This window comes from Theropithecus gelada, chromosome 7b (assembly GCF_003255815.1).
Source record: "Theropithecus gelada isolate Dixy chromosome 7b, Tgel_1.0, whole genome shotgun sequence".
In the NCBI taxonomy this organism is placed as follows: Eukaryota; Metazoa; Chordata; class Mammalia; order Primates; family Cercopithecidae; genus Theropithecus; species Theropithecus gelada.
In genome coordinates, this window is record NC_037675.1 from 75,894,544 (window position 1) to 75,914,322 (window position 19,779).

The following is a 19,779-nucleotide window of genomic DNA, read 5'->3' on the forward strand; positions in this document are numbered from 1 at the left end:
CAGAGCGAGACTCCATCTCAAAAAAAAAAAAAAAAAAAAAAAGGAAGGACTATAGGCAGCTTCCCTGTCCCTGTCACAGCAATGGTGACAGCCTCCACCCAACTGGTACTCCTCCCAGGGTCCCGCTGGCCCAGCTGTGCTGGCACTCACCCAGCTGGTTGGAGAGTGGCAGTGTGAAAGTGGACTGCCTCAGGGGGGCTTCCAGCAGGGCTCTGGAGCGGGACCCCCTCCCTGGAGGCTCCCTGTCCGGCTGCGGGATAGGCAGGTGGCAGAACTTCCCGGTGGAGTTGGCGGGGCACCAGCACTCGTCCCTGCCGATGCAGCGGCCTCCATTCAGGCAGGGGATCTGGCAGAAATCTGCAACATCAACCGTCAAGGTAAGCAGCAGTGGAAGAACAGTAGCACCTGTTCTGTGGCTGGTGACCACCACAGAGAAACGGGCGGCAGAACCCTGACCCTAGATGGCTCCTGTAGCCTGGAGCCCCCTGAAATGTAGGGACTTTCCACTGCATTCATGTAGAGTGAAGAAGGGTGGATAATAACCAGTCCCTGCCTTCCTAAAAAGCCCGTTTAGGCCTTTCCCTGTACCCCACAATAACTTGGGAGGTGGCATTATCATGAACTGTCTCTTCTCTGTTGAGGAAACTTGGACTCAGAGAGGTTATGTGACTCCTAGAGTCACACAGCTAGGCTGCCAAGTGAGGACTCAGCTCCCCATGTGATTTGGGACACTTGTGGAGCCACAGTTTGGGAGCAGCGGGCTCCCGTCCAAGGCAGACCTGGCTCTCTGGCTATTCACCCTCCGGGGCCAGCTGGGAACCATCTGAACGGGAAAGGGACTCACAGATGCGGAAGCCAGACTTGGGATCGTGCCCATGGCCGCCCTGGCTGTACAGGGTAGTGGTGTCGCCCCTCTCACAGCTGTTGGCACAGTGTCCACGGGCACAGGTCTGCTTGCAGATGGTGGGAGTGAAGACGATCTTGATCTTCTTGATTTTCTCCGTGAGGTTCAGCCCTGCAGAGAGAGGGCTTGGGTCCAGGGGGCAGGGCTGAGAGGCACAGCTGTGACCTCCAGAGTCTGGTTAGAAAGCCCCATGGGACTAGGGCTGCATTCATCTCAAGGGCATTTGCTGAGTACCTACTGGATGCAGGGTCCCATCGTAGGGGCAGGGTGATACCTTTGAGAAGCTCGCAGATGTGCCAGCCACCAAGCTCACACTTCACGCACATCAACCCTCTTGAGTGGGTAGTATGTTAGGTTGAACTATTAGAAATTGCCATTTTTGTAGGTTCCTAATGGCTGAGTGTTGGTATTTTTCATACATCCAACCTACTATGTCCATTTTACAGCTAAGAAAACTGAGGCCCAGAGAAGTTTGGGTGCCCAGGTGACGCAGCTAGCAAGTGATGCAGCTGGGCTTTGAACCCAAGGGCAGGGAACAGAATGCGGCTCAGGCTTGCCAGAAAGGAGAGTTTTCTAAGAGAAGAGAAGAAGATGAAGCCTGAAAGGATTAGAGTCAGGTTTTGGAGGGGACCTGATTACCAGAACAAGGATCAGGCACTTTATTTGGTGGGTGGTGGGGGAAGCCGCCAAAGACTTTTAAGCAAGACACCATGCTGTCTGTGATGTGCAGGGGGCTCCAGAGGCAGGGTGACCACTTGGGAAGTCATGGCAGCAGTGCAAGCTGAGGTTGCTTCATTTACCAAGAGTGGTGGCAATGGAATTGGGATATTAATTCAGTATGGGCAGCCTGGGGACAGAAGCCAGAGGCAGAAGGTTGAGGGAGAAATGGGAGGGGAGGAAGTTGAAAAAATATGTGTTGATTATGGGTTTGAGAAGCTTGACTGTGAAGGGAAGAGATAGGAAGGAAGCGGAGAAACAAGTGTGTGTGTGTGTGTGTGTGTGTGTGTGTGTGTGTGTGTCTGTGAATGAGAGAACTGTAAGCAATTGTACATGCTGAGGGGAAAGGGCTGAGAGGGAGGGACAGGGTGAAGATACAGAAGTAGGGGGACAAGTGATGTCAGCATTCCAGAGGAAATGAGAAAGGGTGCCAGAGTGTGCCTTAGATAAGAGGGACATCTCCCTCTCAAGATGGCATGAAAGGAATCATCAACCATGAAAAGGAATGAAGCACTGATACACGCTGCCACATGGATAAACCTCAGAAACGTTATGCTAAGCCAGGCACGGGAACTCGCGCCTGCAATCCCAGTACTTTGGGAAGCCGAGGCAGGAGGATCACTTGAGGCCAGGAGTTCGAGACCAGCCTGGGCAACATGGCAAGACCCCATCTCTACAAAACATTTAAAAATTAGCCAGGCATGGCGGTGCATGCCTGTAATCCCAGCTACTCTGGAGGCTGAGGTGGGAGGATCACTTGAGCTCAGGAGTTCCAGCTTATAGTGAGTTGTGATCATGTCACCACACTCGAGACTGGGCAACAGAGCAAGACTCTGTCTCTTAAAAAAGAAAAAGAAAAGAAAAGAAAATGTAATGCTAAGTGAAAGAAGCCAGACACAAAACATGGCACATTGTATGACTCCATTCATGTGAAATGTCAAGGGTATGCAAATCTATAGAGATGGGAAGTAGGTGAGTGGTTGCCAGGGACAGGAGGGGAGATAAAGAGTGACTGCTGCTTAATGGGTACAAGGTTTCTATTTGGAGTAATAAAAATGTTGTGGAATGAAATAGTGGTGATGGTTGCACACAATTATAAATATACTAAAAGCCACTGAAGTGTAGCCTTTAAAATGGTTAATTTTATGTTATGTGAATTCCACTTCGATTTTTAAAATGGAAATAAAGGAAGGAGGTGAGCTCAGGCACAGATGTAGACACAGGAGTGGTGTGTGTGACGGGCAGGAAGTTGAGGAGCTCTCTGGGAGGTGGGGGCATGTCCGTGGGCTGACAGATGGGGCCCTGGGAAAGGAGGGGAGGGGAGGGGAGGCCTGGAGTAGCTGCTCTGAGAAATGGAGGGAGAAAATGTCCAGGCACACAGGGAGGGGTCATCAGGCAACAAAAAGAGTGTGCCATGGCATGAATCCACAGAGATTGTGTTTCCTCCTGTGGGAAGCAGAGGCGCAGCTGTAGGTGCTGAGGAAACAACTGGTTGGGTTGATCCAGGAGGGTTGGGGTTTACAGGAGGGATGAGGTGGAAGGAACGGGACCAGGGAGTTGAGGATCACAGTGGGATACGAGGGAAGCAAAGGCAGGAGGGGATGATAGATTGGGCAGAAATAGAGCAGTCTAGGTCTAAGGGTTGCAACAGGGGTGAAGTCCAGGTCCACTGGTTTGGGACCCCTGGAGCCCGGCACAAAGCAGGAGATCAAGAAGCGTTCGTTGGTTGGCTGAAAGAATGAGGACAAGGTGACAACTCAGCCCCTCTGTGAGAGCAGAGGGGGAAAGCTGAGGTGGGAGAAGAGAGTTCTAGAGGTCCTGCTCTTCTAGGACCCAAGACAGGGCATCCTTACCCCAGGGGGATGAGGGGTGCTCCAGAGGTACCGCCTGCTGGGTGCCATCTCTCTGCTCAAGGCCTGGTCCCGGGGGCAGGGCGTTGGAAGAGAGCTGGCTACTGACCGTGGCAGTCGGGTGAAGTCGGACGGTGCGGGACAACCCCACGTGCTGCTGGGAAGGGTGGGTCTGGCTGAGGTCACTCAGGGTCCTGTGGAGACAACCACGGCATGGGGGTTTGCACCCTGGGAACAGTGTGTCTGTGCCACTCCTCATCCAGCCACCCACTCCCTGCCTTTGCACAAGAACAATGCTCTCTGGCTGCCTTCTCACCCATGTATGGCTGACTCCCGGACATGAACGTGCCCCGAGGCAGAAGGACTGATCCAAAGGCCTGCCGGCTAGTTTTGTAGAAATACCAACCCCTATGTGGAATCACCAGGCTTTTGGTGGGTTATTCCAGGCAAATCACTCAGCCCCTCTGGGCCCCAGGACCCTTAACTGCAAAATGGGGGTGTTAGATGTCCTCATGGAGCTCTGACATTCCGGGGGTCTTTGAGAACCCACTACGGACCAGCCCCTGCCCTGAAACCAAGTCCTGTACATACTCCCTACCACTTCTTAATATATCCCTTAATATGAATTACCTGTAGAAGAGGTGCCCAACAAACACACCTTCACAGATTGATTCAGAGCAGAGCCTAGAATCTCCCTCTCATTTATTTTTATTGTAAGAATAATATAACAACAATATTCAAAGAGAAAAACACGAATTCATCATCTCCCATCCTGACCCAGCAAATACTTTTGCATAGTTTCTTTCAACCTTCGCTCACATATATGATTTTACACTATTGTCATAACCTAGAGATACAATTTTAAATTCCGTTTTTCACTTAACATTAGATCACAGTTTACACAATTCAATTTGTCATATTTGTCACGTTCATCGCTACATGATAGTCCAGCTAAAGATGAATCACAACTTATTCAGACATTTACCTGTTACATATTTAGATTTTTTAAAAAGTTTTTGTTTGTTTGTTTTTGTTTTTGAGACCGAGTTTTGCTCTCGTTGCCCAGGCTAGAGTGCAATGGCGCGATCTCAGCTCACTGCAGCCTCTGCCTCCTGGGTTCAAGCAATTCTCCTGCCTCAGCCTCGCCAGTAGCTGGGATTACAGGAGCCCACCACCACTCCCGGTTAATTTTTTGTATTTTTAGTAGAGACAAGGTTTTGCCATGTTGGCCAGGCTCGTCTCGAACTCCTGGCCTCAGGTGATCCACCCACCTTGGCCTCCCAAAGTGTTGGGATTACAGGCGTGAGCCACTGCATTTGGCCTGTTTTTAAGTTTTAAATATGTACATCCTTACCTATATGACTTTGTCTTCTGTTAAAATATTCCTTTAGTACAGGGGGATTTGTTGTACTGTTCTATTTTGTATGTTTGAAAAAATGTTATAGGAAACATTTTGTTTTTTTTTTTTTTTTTTTTTTGAGACGGAGTCTGGCTCTGTCGCCCGGGCTGGAGTGCGTGGCCGGATCTCAGCTCACTGCAAGCTCCGCCCCCCCGGGTTTACGCCATTCTCCTGCCTCAGCCTCCCGAGTAGCTGGGACTACAGGCGCCCGCCGCCTCGCCCGGCTAGTTTTTTGTATTTTTTAGTAGAGACGGGGTTTCACCGTGTTTGCCAGGATGGTCTCGATCTCCTGACCTCGTGATCCGCCCGTCTCGGCCTCCCAAAGTGCTGGGATTACAGGCTTGAGCCACCGCGCCCGGCCTATAGGAAACATTTTGAAGGATTAAAACTTTAGGATGAGGCTGGGCATGGTGGCTCACGCCTGTAATCCCAGCACTTCGGGAGGTCGAGGCAGGTGGATCACTTGAGGCCAGGAGTTCGAGATCAGCCTGGCCAACACGGTGAAACACCATCTCTACTAAAAATACAAAAATTAGCTGGGTGTGGTAGTGCATGCCTGCAGTCCCAGGTACTTGGGAGGCTGAGGCTAAGAATCGTTTGAACCTAGGAAGTGGAGGATGCAGTGAGCCAAGATCGTGCCACCGCACTCCAGCCTGGGCAACAGAGTGAGACTCTGTCTCGAAAAAGCAAAACAAAACAAAACGAAAACTTTAGGATGAATTCCTGGGGCTAGAATGACTGTATCAAAGGTTACAAACATTTATGTCTGTAGGCACACAGTGGTGTATTGCTTTCTGAAAGGGTTGCATCCAAATATATAAATGAACCACTTAGAGCACAACCTTGCCAGCACAGCATATTATTAATTTTTAATACTTTGCTAGCTTTGAATATGCACAAAGTGGTACTTCAACGTTCTTTTCACCTCCCCCCTCTTTTAAAAAATTATTTTTGAGGTTGAAATATTTCAGGTATTTATTTACCACTTGTGAAAATCCTCCGCTCACGTCCTTTGACATCTTAACTGCTTGAATTGTCTCATACATTTGGACACATTCTCTTGATGTTTATTATTGGGCAGGCTGTTCTAAAAGGCAGCCTCTGTTGTAAATACTCTGTCATTGTCACAATGTCTATGAACCACTGTGTATACGACAGTGTCTGGACTGTGGTGGGTGTAAGTATATTGCAGACTTCAAAGCTGAGAGAGGCTCAGTCCTTGCCCAAGGTTATACAAGAGCTAAATCAGGACACCAGGATGCCAACCCAGGGCCTGATCCACAGCCTGTGTCCTGTGCCACCCGACAACCAGCCCAGACTCCAGTGGGAGCTCAGCCTGGAAGCCTCTGCTCAGGCCTCGGGGACATCCCTTCCCCCAGTAGGTCCCATGCCAAGCCTCCCCATGGGTTTCCTTGCCCAAGTGGGATAAGGCCCTGGGATTCTCTCCCTCCCCCATCTCCACTCCAGTTCTGTCAGCCCTCAGTGCCCAGGCCATGAGCAAACTCCTTATGCTTTCCTGGCAGAAGGCAAACTTGGACTGGCCTGGTGCAGTGGTTCACACCTATAATCCCAGCACTCTGGGAGGCTGAGACAGGTGGAATACCTGAGGTCAGGAGTTTGAGACCGGCCTGACCAACAGAGAGAAACCCCATCAAAAAATATAAAAATTAGCCGGGCTTGGTGGCACATGCCTGTAGTCCCAGCTACTGGGGAGGCTGAGGCACAAGAATCGCTTGAACCTGGGAGGTGGAGGTTGCAGTGAGCCAAGATCACCCCACTGTACTCCAGCCTGGGCGATAGAGTGAGACTCAATCTCAAAAAAACAAAAAAACAAAAAACCAAAAAACAAAAAAGAAAGCAAACTCCCTCCAAGGGCTTCCAAGAAAGCGCCAGGGAGAGAGAGGTGGCTGAGCTGCTGGCTCACTGGGAGCCTTGTCCTGGGTACCAGGCTGGTGCCATGCTCAGGTTAGTGGCAGTGCCACAGAGCATCCCAGAGAGGTGAAAAGAGTAGCTCATGTTCTACCCAGACCACTGCCACTTTTCTGAACTTGACCCTGACAAAGAGCTCTCCAGTCTGGTTAGGATGGACACTCCAAGTGTTCTTTCTTGGTGGTTTGTTATCATTGTTATGTTATTGCTGCTGTCAGTTTTTTTCTCTAATTGGTGCTCATAGCTCATGGCACCAAGATCCCAGGGTTCAAATCCCGTAAGGGCCAGTGGGGTAGTTTTGCAGAGAAGAAAACCAAATAAACAAACCATGCATTCCCTAATCACAGACAGGACCTGGCTGTACAGAGGAGAGGGGTTGGGACTGGGCCAGACAGATGTCAGTTCTGCCTCTTACTAGCAGCACGGCCTTGAGCAAGTCACTTAGTTCCCCTGAGCCTCAGAATCCTCATCACTGAAACAGAATAGCAATACTCACCTCATAGCGTTGGTGTGAAGATGAAGAGAAGTGAGACTGTGCAATTATTTCACAAATACAAGTGAATGGTCAAAGTAGGAACATATGCCAGAATTTTTAAATTGCAGGAACAAGGAAGAAAAAAGGAGTTAGCTACAGTTTGGACTAAACACATCTCCCCAAGCAAATAAGAAAATGTGACTGTACCACTTAAAATTCTTCTTTAAGGGAAATAGACTCCAGAAAAAAATGTGATTGCTGTCCAAGTGTCCCTATATATAAACAGGGCCAAGTGTCTAACCTGGTGTCAACACATTTTTAACAATCGGAGTCCTGTGAGCCCAATTCATTGTCACCTACTGCTGTTAATGGGGATTGGGGGTTAAATGACAGAAATCAAAAAGTCCTGCATTCTGTGAGGCTCATAGTGGAGTAAAGGAGGATGCTCCCAGTTGTTGTTGTTGTTTTTTTTTTTTTTAATAGGTCCTGCCTCTTATTCCTAAAGCATCCATATAAGGAGGTTGATATCTCCCTTTATAAGTCCCAGCCTAATCCTCAGAGGTGAGAAGCGAGAGAGGCTGTCACTGTGTGGAGGGCTGCAGGTTCTTGGCTCAGCTCTGGCTCCCTGGTGGTCTCCAGCTGGTTGTCACTGCCATCGCCACGTAGAAGGGCACAGGCAGCTAGGATGGAATGGAGACTGTGAGCTGCGGAGTTTGTAAACCCCACTGTCTAGCCTTATATTATCTTTGCACTCATTTCCTTTAAGCAAATTGCAAGCCTTTAGCCAAATCCTGTTTGCAAGTTCCTTCCTAGTCTCAGGTTGTAGGACATCAAGAGAATGGTGTGGTGCCATGTTTGCCCCAGGCTGGTCCAAAGAAGCAGTATTCCCCCAGTTAAGGACAGTAGAGATTTGATAACAGAACATCGCAAGAGTCTCAATGAGAAGGTGACCACAGCCCCCAGGAGAGTCTCCATCTACTAACAGCCTTGGAAGAACCGCTGCAATTTCATCAAAGGACAGAGGTTTCCAAACTCACCAGCACAAGAATGGAACTTGCTATCTTTCTGGGATTGTTCCAGGGAAGTCCTGGCCAAGCCTCCACAATGGACCAAAATAGTCATCTCTAGACTTCAGGATTTCATGAATCCATAAAATTTTGGAACAAATTTGGGGGAACAACATAAAGTTGCTAACTTTTTATTTAGGTTGCTAAGACTTTCAGATACACACACACAAAATTGTCTATCATTACCAACATAATTTCATGAAAGAAAAGACATTTCAGAGCCAAAAGAGAAATGTTTGAATAAGCCTAACTTCATGGAAATCTCACCAAATGACTTTATTTTCTTCATTTCTTTGTGGACCACGAAATCCCCATCACAGGCCAGCACAGAGCCAAGAGACAGCCACCAGATCCACCACAGTCTGCTCTCACCTGTGGACTCTGGGCTTTTCAACCAAGACGAGGAAAAATTATCATCCCAGTGGGTGGGGTTTTCAGGCCCACATGAAAGCTGCCTGGGCAGTTTGTGCCCATAATGATGCCACTTACTTAAATGTGCAAGGTATGCCCACACCCTGCCTGACACACTAAGGTTTCCAAATAGCGATGGGAAGACAAGTGGGCGAGGAGCTCTGTGCCCTCCACCCCATTCACCCTCACCCTAGCCTGGCAGCTCTCCTCTATTTACTTCATAAACTAGGCTTCCAAAAATAGTTGGCCCTTCATATCCATGGGTTCTGCATCTGCAGATTCAACCAACTGTGAATGGAAAATATTTGGAGGATAAAAACCCCAAAAATAGCAATCAACAATGAAAAATAATACAAATAAAAATGATATGACAACTATTTACTTAGCATTTGCATTGTATTAGGTATTATAAGTAATCTAGAGATGATTTAAAGTACATGGGAGCATGTGTGTAGGTTATATGCAAACATTATGTCATTTTATATCAGGGACTTTAACATCCATGAATTTTGGTATTCACGGGGGTCCTGGAACAAATCCCCTGTGGATACTGAGGGATGACTGTATTATTGTTTGGAAAGGGTCTTGCTGCTAAAAGAAAGTTTAAGAGTGTTGCTAAAGATGTAGAGAATATGCCTGTAATCCCAGTACTTTAGGATGCTGAGACAGGCGGATCACTTGAGGTCAGGAGTTGGAGATCAGTCTGGCCAACATGGTGAAACCCCATCTCTACTAAAAATACAAAAATTAGCCAGGCGTGTTGGTGGGCACCTGTAGTCTCAGCTACCCGGGAGGGTAAGGCAGAAGAATCACTTGAACCTGGGAAGCGGAGGTTGCAGTGAGCCGAGATCTTGCCATTGTACTCCAGCCTGGGCGACAGAGCAAGACCCCCTCTCAAAAAAAAAAAAAAAAAAAAAAAAAAAGATACATAGAATAGTTGTAATTATCATTATGAACATGAAGCCAGGTATTTTACATACATCATTTTATCTACGTTATTTTAGTGAATAAAAAAACTAAGTTGCAGAATATACAGATAGTATGCTTCAGTTTTGTGTTTTAAGAAACTTTTCTCTCTCTCTTCCCCTACAGATGTTTATGTAAGCATAGGAAAGGACCAGAAGATCTGTAAATAGTGGTTACTCTTTAAGAATGAGAGTGTTGGGGGGAGGGGGGAGGGATAGCATTAGGAGATATACCTAATGTAAATGACAAGTTAATGGGTGCAGCACACCAACATGGCACATGTATACTTATGTAACAAACCTGCACGTTGTGCACATGTATCCTAGAACATAAAGTATAATTAAAAAAAAAAAAAAGGAAAAAATTTGCTTGCAAATTCTGGGGTTGATATCCGACATCGACAGCTTTCTTTACTTTTTATGCATTAAAAAACACACATAATCAGTTTTTCCTAAAGTTTGCAAAAAACCATGAACTTTGGAATCAAATAGATCTAAATTTAATCCTGGCTTTACCATTTATTATTTGGGAATCAATGAGAAAGATACCTTTCAAGTCTGAATTATTATTTATCAAATGATGGAGGAATAAAACTGCTGTTCCTGTTGTGATCATAACCTGAAATAATGTAAATCTTCGATGTGTAAAGTCTGGCACAAAATAGACACAAAGTAAATGTTAATTTCCAACTCTGAAAAAAAAAAAAGGAATGAGAGTGTCTGTGTGTACCTCCCATTTTAAACTTTATAATTTCTATATTTTTGAAATTTTTACAATAAATATGCATCACATGGAATAAATATGTATTTGTTTTGTAATCAAAATAAATCTCTATTCTTCCCACAACATCATTTTATAGATAAGGAAACTGAGGCTCAGAAAAAGCATGGTAAACGTGTCCACATAACTAGGAGCCACGATGGACTGTGTTAGCGAGCAGAGGTACAGGAGTTCAGACAGAATACAGACCATATCTAGGAGAAGGATCCAGGGAACTTCAGGGATAGGTAGGATTTTAACAGCCCCAAAATGAGGAGGCAGACATTCCAGATTAGAAAAACAACAAAGAGCCAGTTGTGGTGGCTCATGCCTGTAATCTCAGCACTTTGGGAGGCCGAGGCGGGTGGATCACCTGAGGTCAGGAGTTTGAGACCAGCCTGGCCAACATGCTGAAACGCTGTCTCTACTAAAAATACAAAAATTAGCTGGGCACGATGGCGGGCACCTGTAATCCCAGCTATTTGGGAGGCTGAGGCAGGAGAATTACTTGAACCTGGGAGGTGGAGGTTGCAGTGAACCGAGATCGCACCACTGCACTCCAGCCTGGGCGACAAGAGTGAGACTCCATTTCAAAAAAAAAAAAAGAAAGAAAAATAACATAAGAAATGCATGGAGGTGGGAAGCACAAGCCATGTTTGAAGAATAAGGAGCACCATTTGGATAAAGCACAGATTACAGGGGAGAGCGGGGACGGGAAATCATTTCCATTCAATACCTATCAGGTGGCAGGTATCATGCTAAGTGTTTTAGCTAATATATCATTTACTTGTCCAAACAATTCTATGATCAAAAACCCCTGCTTGGCCAAAACCACCTTACAGTAAAACGACAAATGACATGGTGGGAAAAATATGTGCAACTCGTATCATAGAGAAAAGACGAATCTCCATACCTAGAAACTAGAAACAGAAATGACAGAGACCAACAGTCTTAAAAGAAAAATCAGCAAAGAATATGAACAGATCACAGAAAAAAAAAGAATACAAACATTTCTTGAACCCAGAAAAATATGCTTAACCTTTCTCCTTGTAAGGGATGTGCAAATGAAAACTATGCTGAGGTAGCATTTTTTAATCCATCAAATTAGAAAAAAAAACCCAAAAGTTTAATAACATACTCATTTGTGAGACTATGCAGAAACAGACACTCTCAGATGCTGCTGGCAGGAATGTAAATTGATAGGACCCTTCTGGAAAGCAATTTGGCAATGTCTATCCACATCCCATTGCATCCGCGCTTTGACCCTGCCACTCCACCTCCAAGACTATCCGGCAGATAAACTTTCTGTGGTAGGTGTTGCTGCCCTGCCCAGGTCCCCTTTCTGGCTCGTGTATCTGCAAGTGTAGTGGCTAAAGGCTTACACCTGTGATTTCTTCTGAGTCATGCTCTTGGCTGATGGGAACCACCTGAGAAGCTCCTCCCACCACCAGGACCACACAGCCAATGACTGCCTGAAAGGGAAGTTCAAAAGCCTGGGCCACCAGGCCTTAAGGAGAAACAACTTTGTAAGCTCTATCCTCAATCAGGCCAAAGCTTGATTTACCTGGGACCACATCTTTACTTGGCTCTCTCCCCTTTCCCACACTGCTTTCTTCTCTCCTTTCTCATCTCCCCCCCTCCCCCACCCGACAAAATCACACACACCCGAATCCCACCTCTAGGGGACCCGACCTAAGACACTTGTAAATGCCCAAAATGATATATGAACAAGACTATTTATAGAAGCACTATTTTGTAATAGCAAAATAGTTTGTACAGAATCAAAACAACTTAAGTGTCCTTCAGTAGGAGACTGGTTAAACAAACAAGGATCTGCCGGCAGAATGGGGTAATAGGCCCTGGAAACACAGCGGCAACTCCTTTACATTAATAAGTTAAGCTTTCCAAGGTATACTGAAAAGTTAAAACACAACAGCCCAATCCCACCACCAACTGTTTTTGTACAGACTATGACCTAACAATGGTTTTCACATGTTTCAATGGCTGAAAAAAATCAAAAGAAGAATAATACCTCAAGACATGAGAAAACGATATGAAATTCAAATTTAAGCATCTGTAAAGTTTTACTGGAACACAGCTGCCCTCCTTGTCTGTGACTGGTTTTGCTCTCCAATGGCACCGCTGAGTAGTTGCAGAAACCATATGTCATAGAAAATCTAAAATATTTACTGTCTGGCCATTTATGGAAGTGTACTGGCTCTTGGTGTAGGGCATGTGAGCTTCTGTGTAACATACAGAAAATAAGGATATATGTTGCAGTTATTTGCATATTCATAAAGCAACATTGGAAGGATATCCCGGAATATTAATAACAGTGGTTACCTATGTATGTGGCAGGGTGGAGAGCAGGGAGTGGGAAGTGGGTGGGTAGGGAATAAACTGGTGCTATATATATACATATATATATATTTTTTTTTTTTGAGACGGTTGCCCAGGCTGGAGTTACCCATCTGGAGTTGTCTCGCTCTGTTGCCCAGGCTGGAGTGCAGTGATGCAGTCTCAGCTCACTGCAACCTCCGCCTCCCAGGTTCAAGCAATTCTTCTGCCTCAGCCTCCTGAGTAGCTGGGACTACAGGCGCTCAACACCATGCCCGGCAAATTTTTTTTTTTTTTTTTTTTTTGGTATTTTTAGTAGAGAAGGGTTTCACCATATTGGCCAGGCTGGTCTCGAACTCCTGACCTCGTGATCCGCCCACCTCGGCCTCCCAAAGTGCTGGGATTACAGGTGTGAGCCACCAGGCCGGGCCAACTGGTGCTATAATTTAATGACACTTTCTCTGCCAATAATTGGCACAGAACGTGGCAATAATGCCCATCACGTGCACCCTCTCACATAGGCCTCTCCATAACCCAAGAGTTAGATACTCATTATCCCCATTTTATCGTCAAGAAAACAGAAGCTATGGGGGTTCTATGCCTTGCAGAAAGTGGCTGAACTCCTAAGTGCTGAGGCCAGGTTACCAAACCAAGTAACTTCACCCTAAGTCCACCCACCATTAATCGTTTCTTTATCGCCATTTTACAAATGAGGACATTGAGGCTTTGAGGGATTAAAGAATAGGTCTGTGCCCTTATGGTGGAGGTCTTGAAATATTGGGGGAGGTGTCTGGGCTGCACTGAGTGGGTGAAGGGGAGTGCCCTGAGATTTTGAAGCAGGGAAATGACCTGGTCCAAAGAACAGCTACACTTTTTCACTCATTCAAAGGGCAAGTACTGAGTGCCTGTTACAGGCCATGCACTGACCCCAGGGATGGCAAAGACTCCAACCTTGGGTGAAGTCTTTAGCACCCTAGCAAAAGTGAGGGGGCACAGAAGCCACATGTTAGCCTCAAGTCACTCATGGTCTTCAAGCAGGCCTAGGACATGTTGAGATGGGCATTTTTAAATGATGATTATTGCGGTGAAAGACCACCCGGTAGAGAATGGACTAAAGAGAGGAGGGCTGGAGGCCAGCCGGAAGGCTTTGGCTGTGGTCTAGACTATCAGTGGCCGAGGAAAGAACCAAGAAGAAGGCATGGATGCAAGGGCTATTTCAGATATAGAGACAGATAATTCCCACCTATGGCTTGGACAAATGGGTGGAGGGAGTTCCAAGAGCCAAGATCTCAACGTGAGAAATCCAAGAAGTGAATGATGGCCTCCGTTTTGGATATAATGAGTGCTTGGTACCTCGAGATGGATCTCGAGATGGAAACACCCAGGAAGCAGAACTTGGGAGAGAGTTCTGGGGCTGTAGACACAGTTGGGGCTGGGAGGAGGTTGTAAGAGTAGAGGTGGTGGCTGTAGAGTTAAGAGGGAAGGATGATATTCGAGGAGAGCAGGCAGAACAAACCATGCTTCAGAGTGCCACTGCCTGACTGGGGCGTTAGCTCTGCCAACGTTTTCCAATTTAAAAGGGAAAAATGTATTCGTGAACAGAATGGTCTCAGTTCTAAGTCTTGCTCCCATAAATTCTTCTCCAACCTCTGGCGCCTGCTACCACTTGTCTGCTAGCAAACGATTAAACAAACGAACAAGCCGTAAATTAATATTAACGGAAAAATGTGGCAACAGCTTATCATACTTCATCCCACAGTTTGCTCTTTTCACGGACACATGTGTGTGCCTATAGCGGGGTTTTTTTTTTTTTTTTCCCCATACATAGACGATCGTCATAGTTTCTGCTAATAAAACTGTTCCCAGCTCTAATCATGGAATTAAGTGTATTGATATTTCGTGGTATTCCTTATGACTTCCAGGTGTTCTGACACCTAAACAGTTTGAGAAATGTAAGAGGAAAGAGAGAACAAAGAAGGGCAGAGGGAACCTAGGGAACACCAACGCTTTAGGGGCAGATGGAGGGAGAGGCTCTGAAGGCATCTGGAGCAGCCAGAGGAGGAGGAAGGATGGAGGAGAAATCTCCAAGAGAGGAAGGCGTTCCCAGAACTCTCTCTGCTGCCAGCCAAAGCACAGAGGCTGCTCCTTCCTGCGGCTGCAGGTGCAGCTCACTGCAGCTTAACATGTGCTCTGTTTCCCTGGTGGCTCGGTCTCCCCTGAGGATTTGGGTGCTGGCAAGGCAGGGGAAAGACCTTGCAGAGCTCTGCTCCTTTCTCCTCCTGGCTGGCCAGGCAGGCCCTTGGCTGCCGAACCCCCAGGGACCTAAGATAGAGAGACAAGTAGGGACAGCACGTTCAACAGGCCCAGTGCCTAGATGGGAATCTGTACCTTCCTGTTGCCTGGCACGCTGATAGAGCATCGTCAACATTCCCTGGTGCCTATTCTAAAGGGTCAAGAGCCAGCCCTTTCCCCGGTGTCCCCGAGGTGTCTCAAGATCACTCCTGCTGCTGTGTCTGCTGGGCCCACCCACCCAACCTCTTTGCCCTCACCAGTCAGCTTCAGGCACCCCACTCACCCCACCTGGCTGCCATGAGTCACATCCCCACTGCTCTGAGGCTCTGGGCCTCTAGCTCTTCCTACAGCCACACCTAGGTCTGAAAGGACTGGATCCCCCAGCACATAGACTCCAGGGGATGCCCCTGCCAGGCTGTGGATGGAGAGGAGGTAGAGCCCTGGGGCAGTCTCTCCTGCCCAGACTGCACCTTGCCCTGCTTCCCAGCCAGCTCAAGGGAACACAGCATTCCTGTTTCAGGCAGGGAGACAGAGGGAGGTGTGAGCTCTGCGTGTCCAGGGGAATGTCAGGGAGGGGCACCCAGCCCTTGCCTGTGGCCTGTCCCCCCCTCAAGGGCAGCCCTGAAGTAGGTGCCACCTCAGTTTCTAAAGGGTCCAGAGACTCCTAGAGCCACACCCCGCCCTCCACCCTCCAGCCCCTCATGTGTTGGTCCACTGTGAACCCTTGTCCATGGAGCAGCCAGCCTTTAGGCTGCCAAGCCCTGGCCCCTCGAGATCCTGTGTGGCCTTTGTTCCCTCCTGGCAGGGTAAGGGAGCCAGGCAAGAGAGCCAGAGCAGGCTGCCTGGGCAATGGGCTCACACCCGGGCCACCTCAGGGGCAGAGGTGGGGTGTGGGTGGCCCCAAGGGGTTCTCAGAGCTCCAGGAAATGCCCCTCATTTTGTCTCTAGCTTGCCCATGCGTCCAGCTGCTGGGGCAATAGCCATCTTTTTCCCACCAGGAAAAAGAGCCCCTCTAAGTGCTTCCCTGCCTCCTTCTGGGCCCAGCTGGACCACCCAAAGGGTTGCAGCTCGGCGGGGGACACAGACCCCCAGGAGGGAAGGGACTGGGCCTTACCCTCTTCATATCTTCCATGGAGTCACAGCTCTGGGCACACAGCTGCTGCCCTGAAAATATTTGTCACACTCAACTTCAGACTTCTCCATGGCTTCTCCCAGTCCTCCTGCCTCACTGGAACCATCTCCCCAGCCCTAGCTGGGCCCCATTCCTCAGCCAGCCAGGGCCAGCAGGCAGTCTGAGGCCTCTGGCTCCGAGTTCCCTCGGGAAGGCTTGTCAGCACACAGTGAACCTGGATTTCATGAATTCGTCGTTCAACCACTGCCAAGGTGCACAGTCCCATCAGGCACTATGCAAAGGGCATCCTGCCCACCAAGAGCTTATCACCCAGACTGGGAGGCAGGGGGTAGGGAGAGGCCTAGCATACCTGGTGCCTTCATACAAATCACAAGAGGCCTCTCTGGGCAGCCAGTTTACAGAAGTTGCCCTACTTCCTTCAGGCTGATGTAGCATGGTCCCGGTGCCGGGTGAGCAGAACACAGGCTAGATTTTGGCACCAGGGTTCATCTCCTGGCTGGCACCCTTGTGCAGGACACAGCAGGCACACTATATGCAGTAGCCCCGGGCCAAGCCTCGACACGTGATCATTTCATAACAATCCAAGAGCAGAGAAGGAGGAGATGGGCAGGAGCCACGAGTCTTATGGCCAGGTAAGCTGTCCAGCCAGCATGTTCTAGCACGGCCGTGGGGCTGGCATACTGGGGAAGGCTTTCCAGAGGGCGGGAGACATGAGCCAGAGGAAGGGGTGGGGAGCGCAGAGAGAGCCACAAGCATAAAGGGACATATTCAGGAATGTGCTGGCATGGTGTTTGGGGATAACCAGGCCTGTCTGATTAAAGAGAAATAGGAAGAGTCAAGGGTGAGAAGAATAATAGCCAAAGTTACATAGTGCTAATCACATGCCAGGCACTGTGCTAAGCACTTTATATCTATTAATTCAGTTAACCACCATTACAATTAGGAAGTAGGTATTATTATTATCCCCTTTTTCCAGATGAAGCATAAAGAAGCTAGGTAACTTACCTAAGGTCACATAGTCAATGACTAGGAATCAAACACAGGCATTCTGCAGATATTCTAGTTCCAGAGCCTATACCACAAACCTCTGCACCATATCGCTGCTTGAGTACTGTACTTTGGGACTGAGTATAGAAGTCCAACAGTCTGGGCCTCATCCTATGAACCTCACGCATGAAAAGGAAGCCTTGAAAAAAATGTTTTCACCAGAAAGTAACAAGGTTAAAAATGGTCATCAAAAACTCCCCCTGGAGGCCCCCTACCTACCCCTATTACCTACACTGCCCAGGGATGCTCCCCTCCCTGTCTCCTAGAGCACTAGCAAAAGCCTTCCCAGGGGCTGGGTGTGCTTTAGCTGCTTGAGCATGTCAAACTGCTGGATGTGAGCTCTTAGAGGCAAGGCACGGGTCCAAGTCATCTAGTACTCCTTGTGCCTGGAATGAAGATAGAGATAGAGGGAAAGAGAGAAGGAGAGAAGGAGAGAAGGAAGGAAGGCCAGCTGAGTCTGAACAAAATCCTTGTCAGTTGCTTGACTCAGAGAATATCCCTCTCTTGAGCATCCTTTCTTCCAACTGGCCTGAAAAATCCATCCAGGACACATAGAATGAATGGAAGAACAATTAATAGGGAGTATGAGATTCACACAGGAGAAGGTTATTTATTCCTGACTTACTACTTGGAATGTGTTATGGGATCTAATTGCAGGAGACCCCCTCTTAGCACAGGTTCCTTGGGTGGGCAGACACCGGGAATGTTGAACCAAAAGACTGAAGTTTTGTACAGACGTACTGCTGGAGTCCAGATCAAGGCCTGGGTCTCCCCTGGCTATTAGAACAGGGCATCTGCTCATGCCAAAAGGGGGTTACTCCTCCCAGGTCCAACGACAGAAGCCAGCTGTGCTGAGGGGCAGAAATCAGACTGTAATGAGATTTGTCCACTGGTGTCTCCTCCTTTGGGTATCTGCTGGGGGTCAGAGTCCTCCCCACACAATCTGCCTTGATGAAATAATTGCTATACTTACTAAACACGGTCTGAGCACTAGGCACCAAACACACATGACCTTATAAAGGTCCCCTAATGAGAACCTAAGACATAGGTTACCTATGAGAAATTTGCGGCATGGAGGAGGAAGGTAGCTGGCCCAATCTCATGTATCTCATGAATGGCAAAACCCACAATCCTAAAGCTCAGGACTGCCAGGTTCTAAAGCTCATCTCACCCCTCCCATCACTGCAGCCAAACTCCCTCCACAAGCTGCCATGGTGATACTGCATGATCTACAAAGAAGTGTATGAAAACCAGAAGTGGCTGGAGAGCTGCCGCCGTGAAAAGAGAATGAAAATGCAAGGCAGGGCCTAAGGACCTGGCAAGTGCTACAGGAGACTGGAGGAGGGGCTGGAGGAAGGGGAGGAGAGACATCTAGACTGAGGGGATTGAGCTAGGACCCTTTCCCAAAGCCACAGCAAACCTGGTATACAGACATCTCGCCACCACTAACTTGGCTATGAGATGCTCACCTCCCAAACCCTTGAGTTCCCAGCTCATGGCCTTTGGGACCCTTCCACCCTCCATGATGCACCCCCACACATGCACATGCACAAGCTTAGCAGGTCTGGCTTATTAAACAGCAAACACAGGCCTGACTCCAGATGTGTTTACCCCACTCGTGGGCCTGCCCCCACAAGCCCATTGTAGACTAAGGCAGCTGGGGACCTGGGTCAAATATACACTTTCAGGAGCTGGCCGAAGTCCCAGCCTGCCCTTTCCGCTCTCATGGGGCTGGAAATTTACCCCGAGGCCATAAACAAAAGGAGATTTCTATGGGAACTAGGGCCCCAACCTGGGAAGCTTTCCTTCAGCAATCTAGCAGCCCAAACCTGTCAACCTATGATGTGCCAGACCTCTGCTAAGGCATTTTATTTTTTTATTTACTTGATTAGTACAGCAACCCTACGATGCAGGAACCAGTGTCCCCATTTCACAGAAAAGAAAACTGAAGCACAGGGAGCCTGGTAACCTGCCCGGGGTCATCCCCAGCAGGGAAGCGCTGGGCCAGGGTATGCAGGCTGAGCTCCGTCTGCCTCTGGGGGATGAGATTCCCTTCCCCACCCTGCTGCTCACCCTTGGCTGTGACCAGAAACCTCGCCAGGTCTGGAAACACCTTCAAGTGCTCTGGGCAAACTCTCAAAGTTTCTGATGACCACTGCTGCGTTTCCGAAAGGCTCAGATAACCCCCGAGGCAGGGGACAAGTAAGAGTAGGTGTCGACTGGGCACAGTGGCTCATGCCTGTAATCCCAGCACTTTGGGAGGCCGAGGTGGGCGGACCACTTGAGGTCAGGAGTTCAATACCAGCCTGGCCAACATGGCGAAACCTCGTCTCTACTAAAAATACAAAAATTAGCTGGGCATCGTGGTACGCACTTGTAATTCCAGTTACTTGGGAGGCTGAGGCGGGAGAATTGTTTGAACCTGGGAGGCAGAGGTTGCAGTGAGCCGAGGTCATGCCACGGCACTCCAACCTGGATGACAGAGCGAGACTCC

At 48.2% G+C, this 19,779-nt stretch overlaps 1 protein-coding gene across 1 annotated transcript in view; it reads right to left on the reverse strand.

Moving 5' to 3' along the window:
• Window positions 1–19,779, reverse strand: part of LTBP2 (latent transforming growth factor beta binding protein 2) — a 115,233-nt gene that overhangs the window by 53,729 nt on the left and 41,725 nt on the right. Inside the window, exons 4-6 of the mRNA XM_025392283.1 lie at window positions 3,475–3,665; window positions 845–1,015; window positions 151–357 (exon numbers count right to left, since the gene is read on the reverse strand). Coding sequence (XP_025248068.1) covers window positions 151–357; window positions 845–1,015; window positions 3,475–3,665 — 569 coding nt within the window. The remainder of the gene's footprint in view (window positions 1–150; window positions 358–844; window positions 1,016–3,474; window positions 3,666–19,779) is intronic.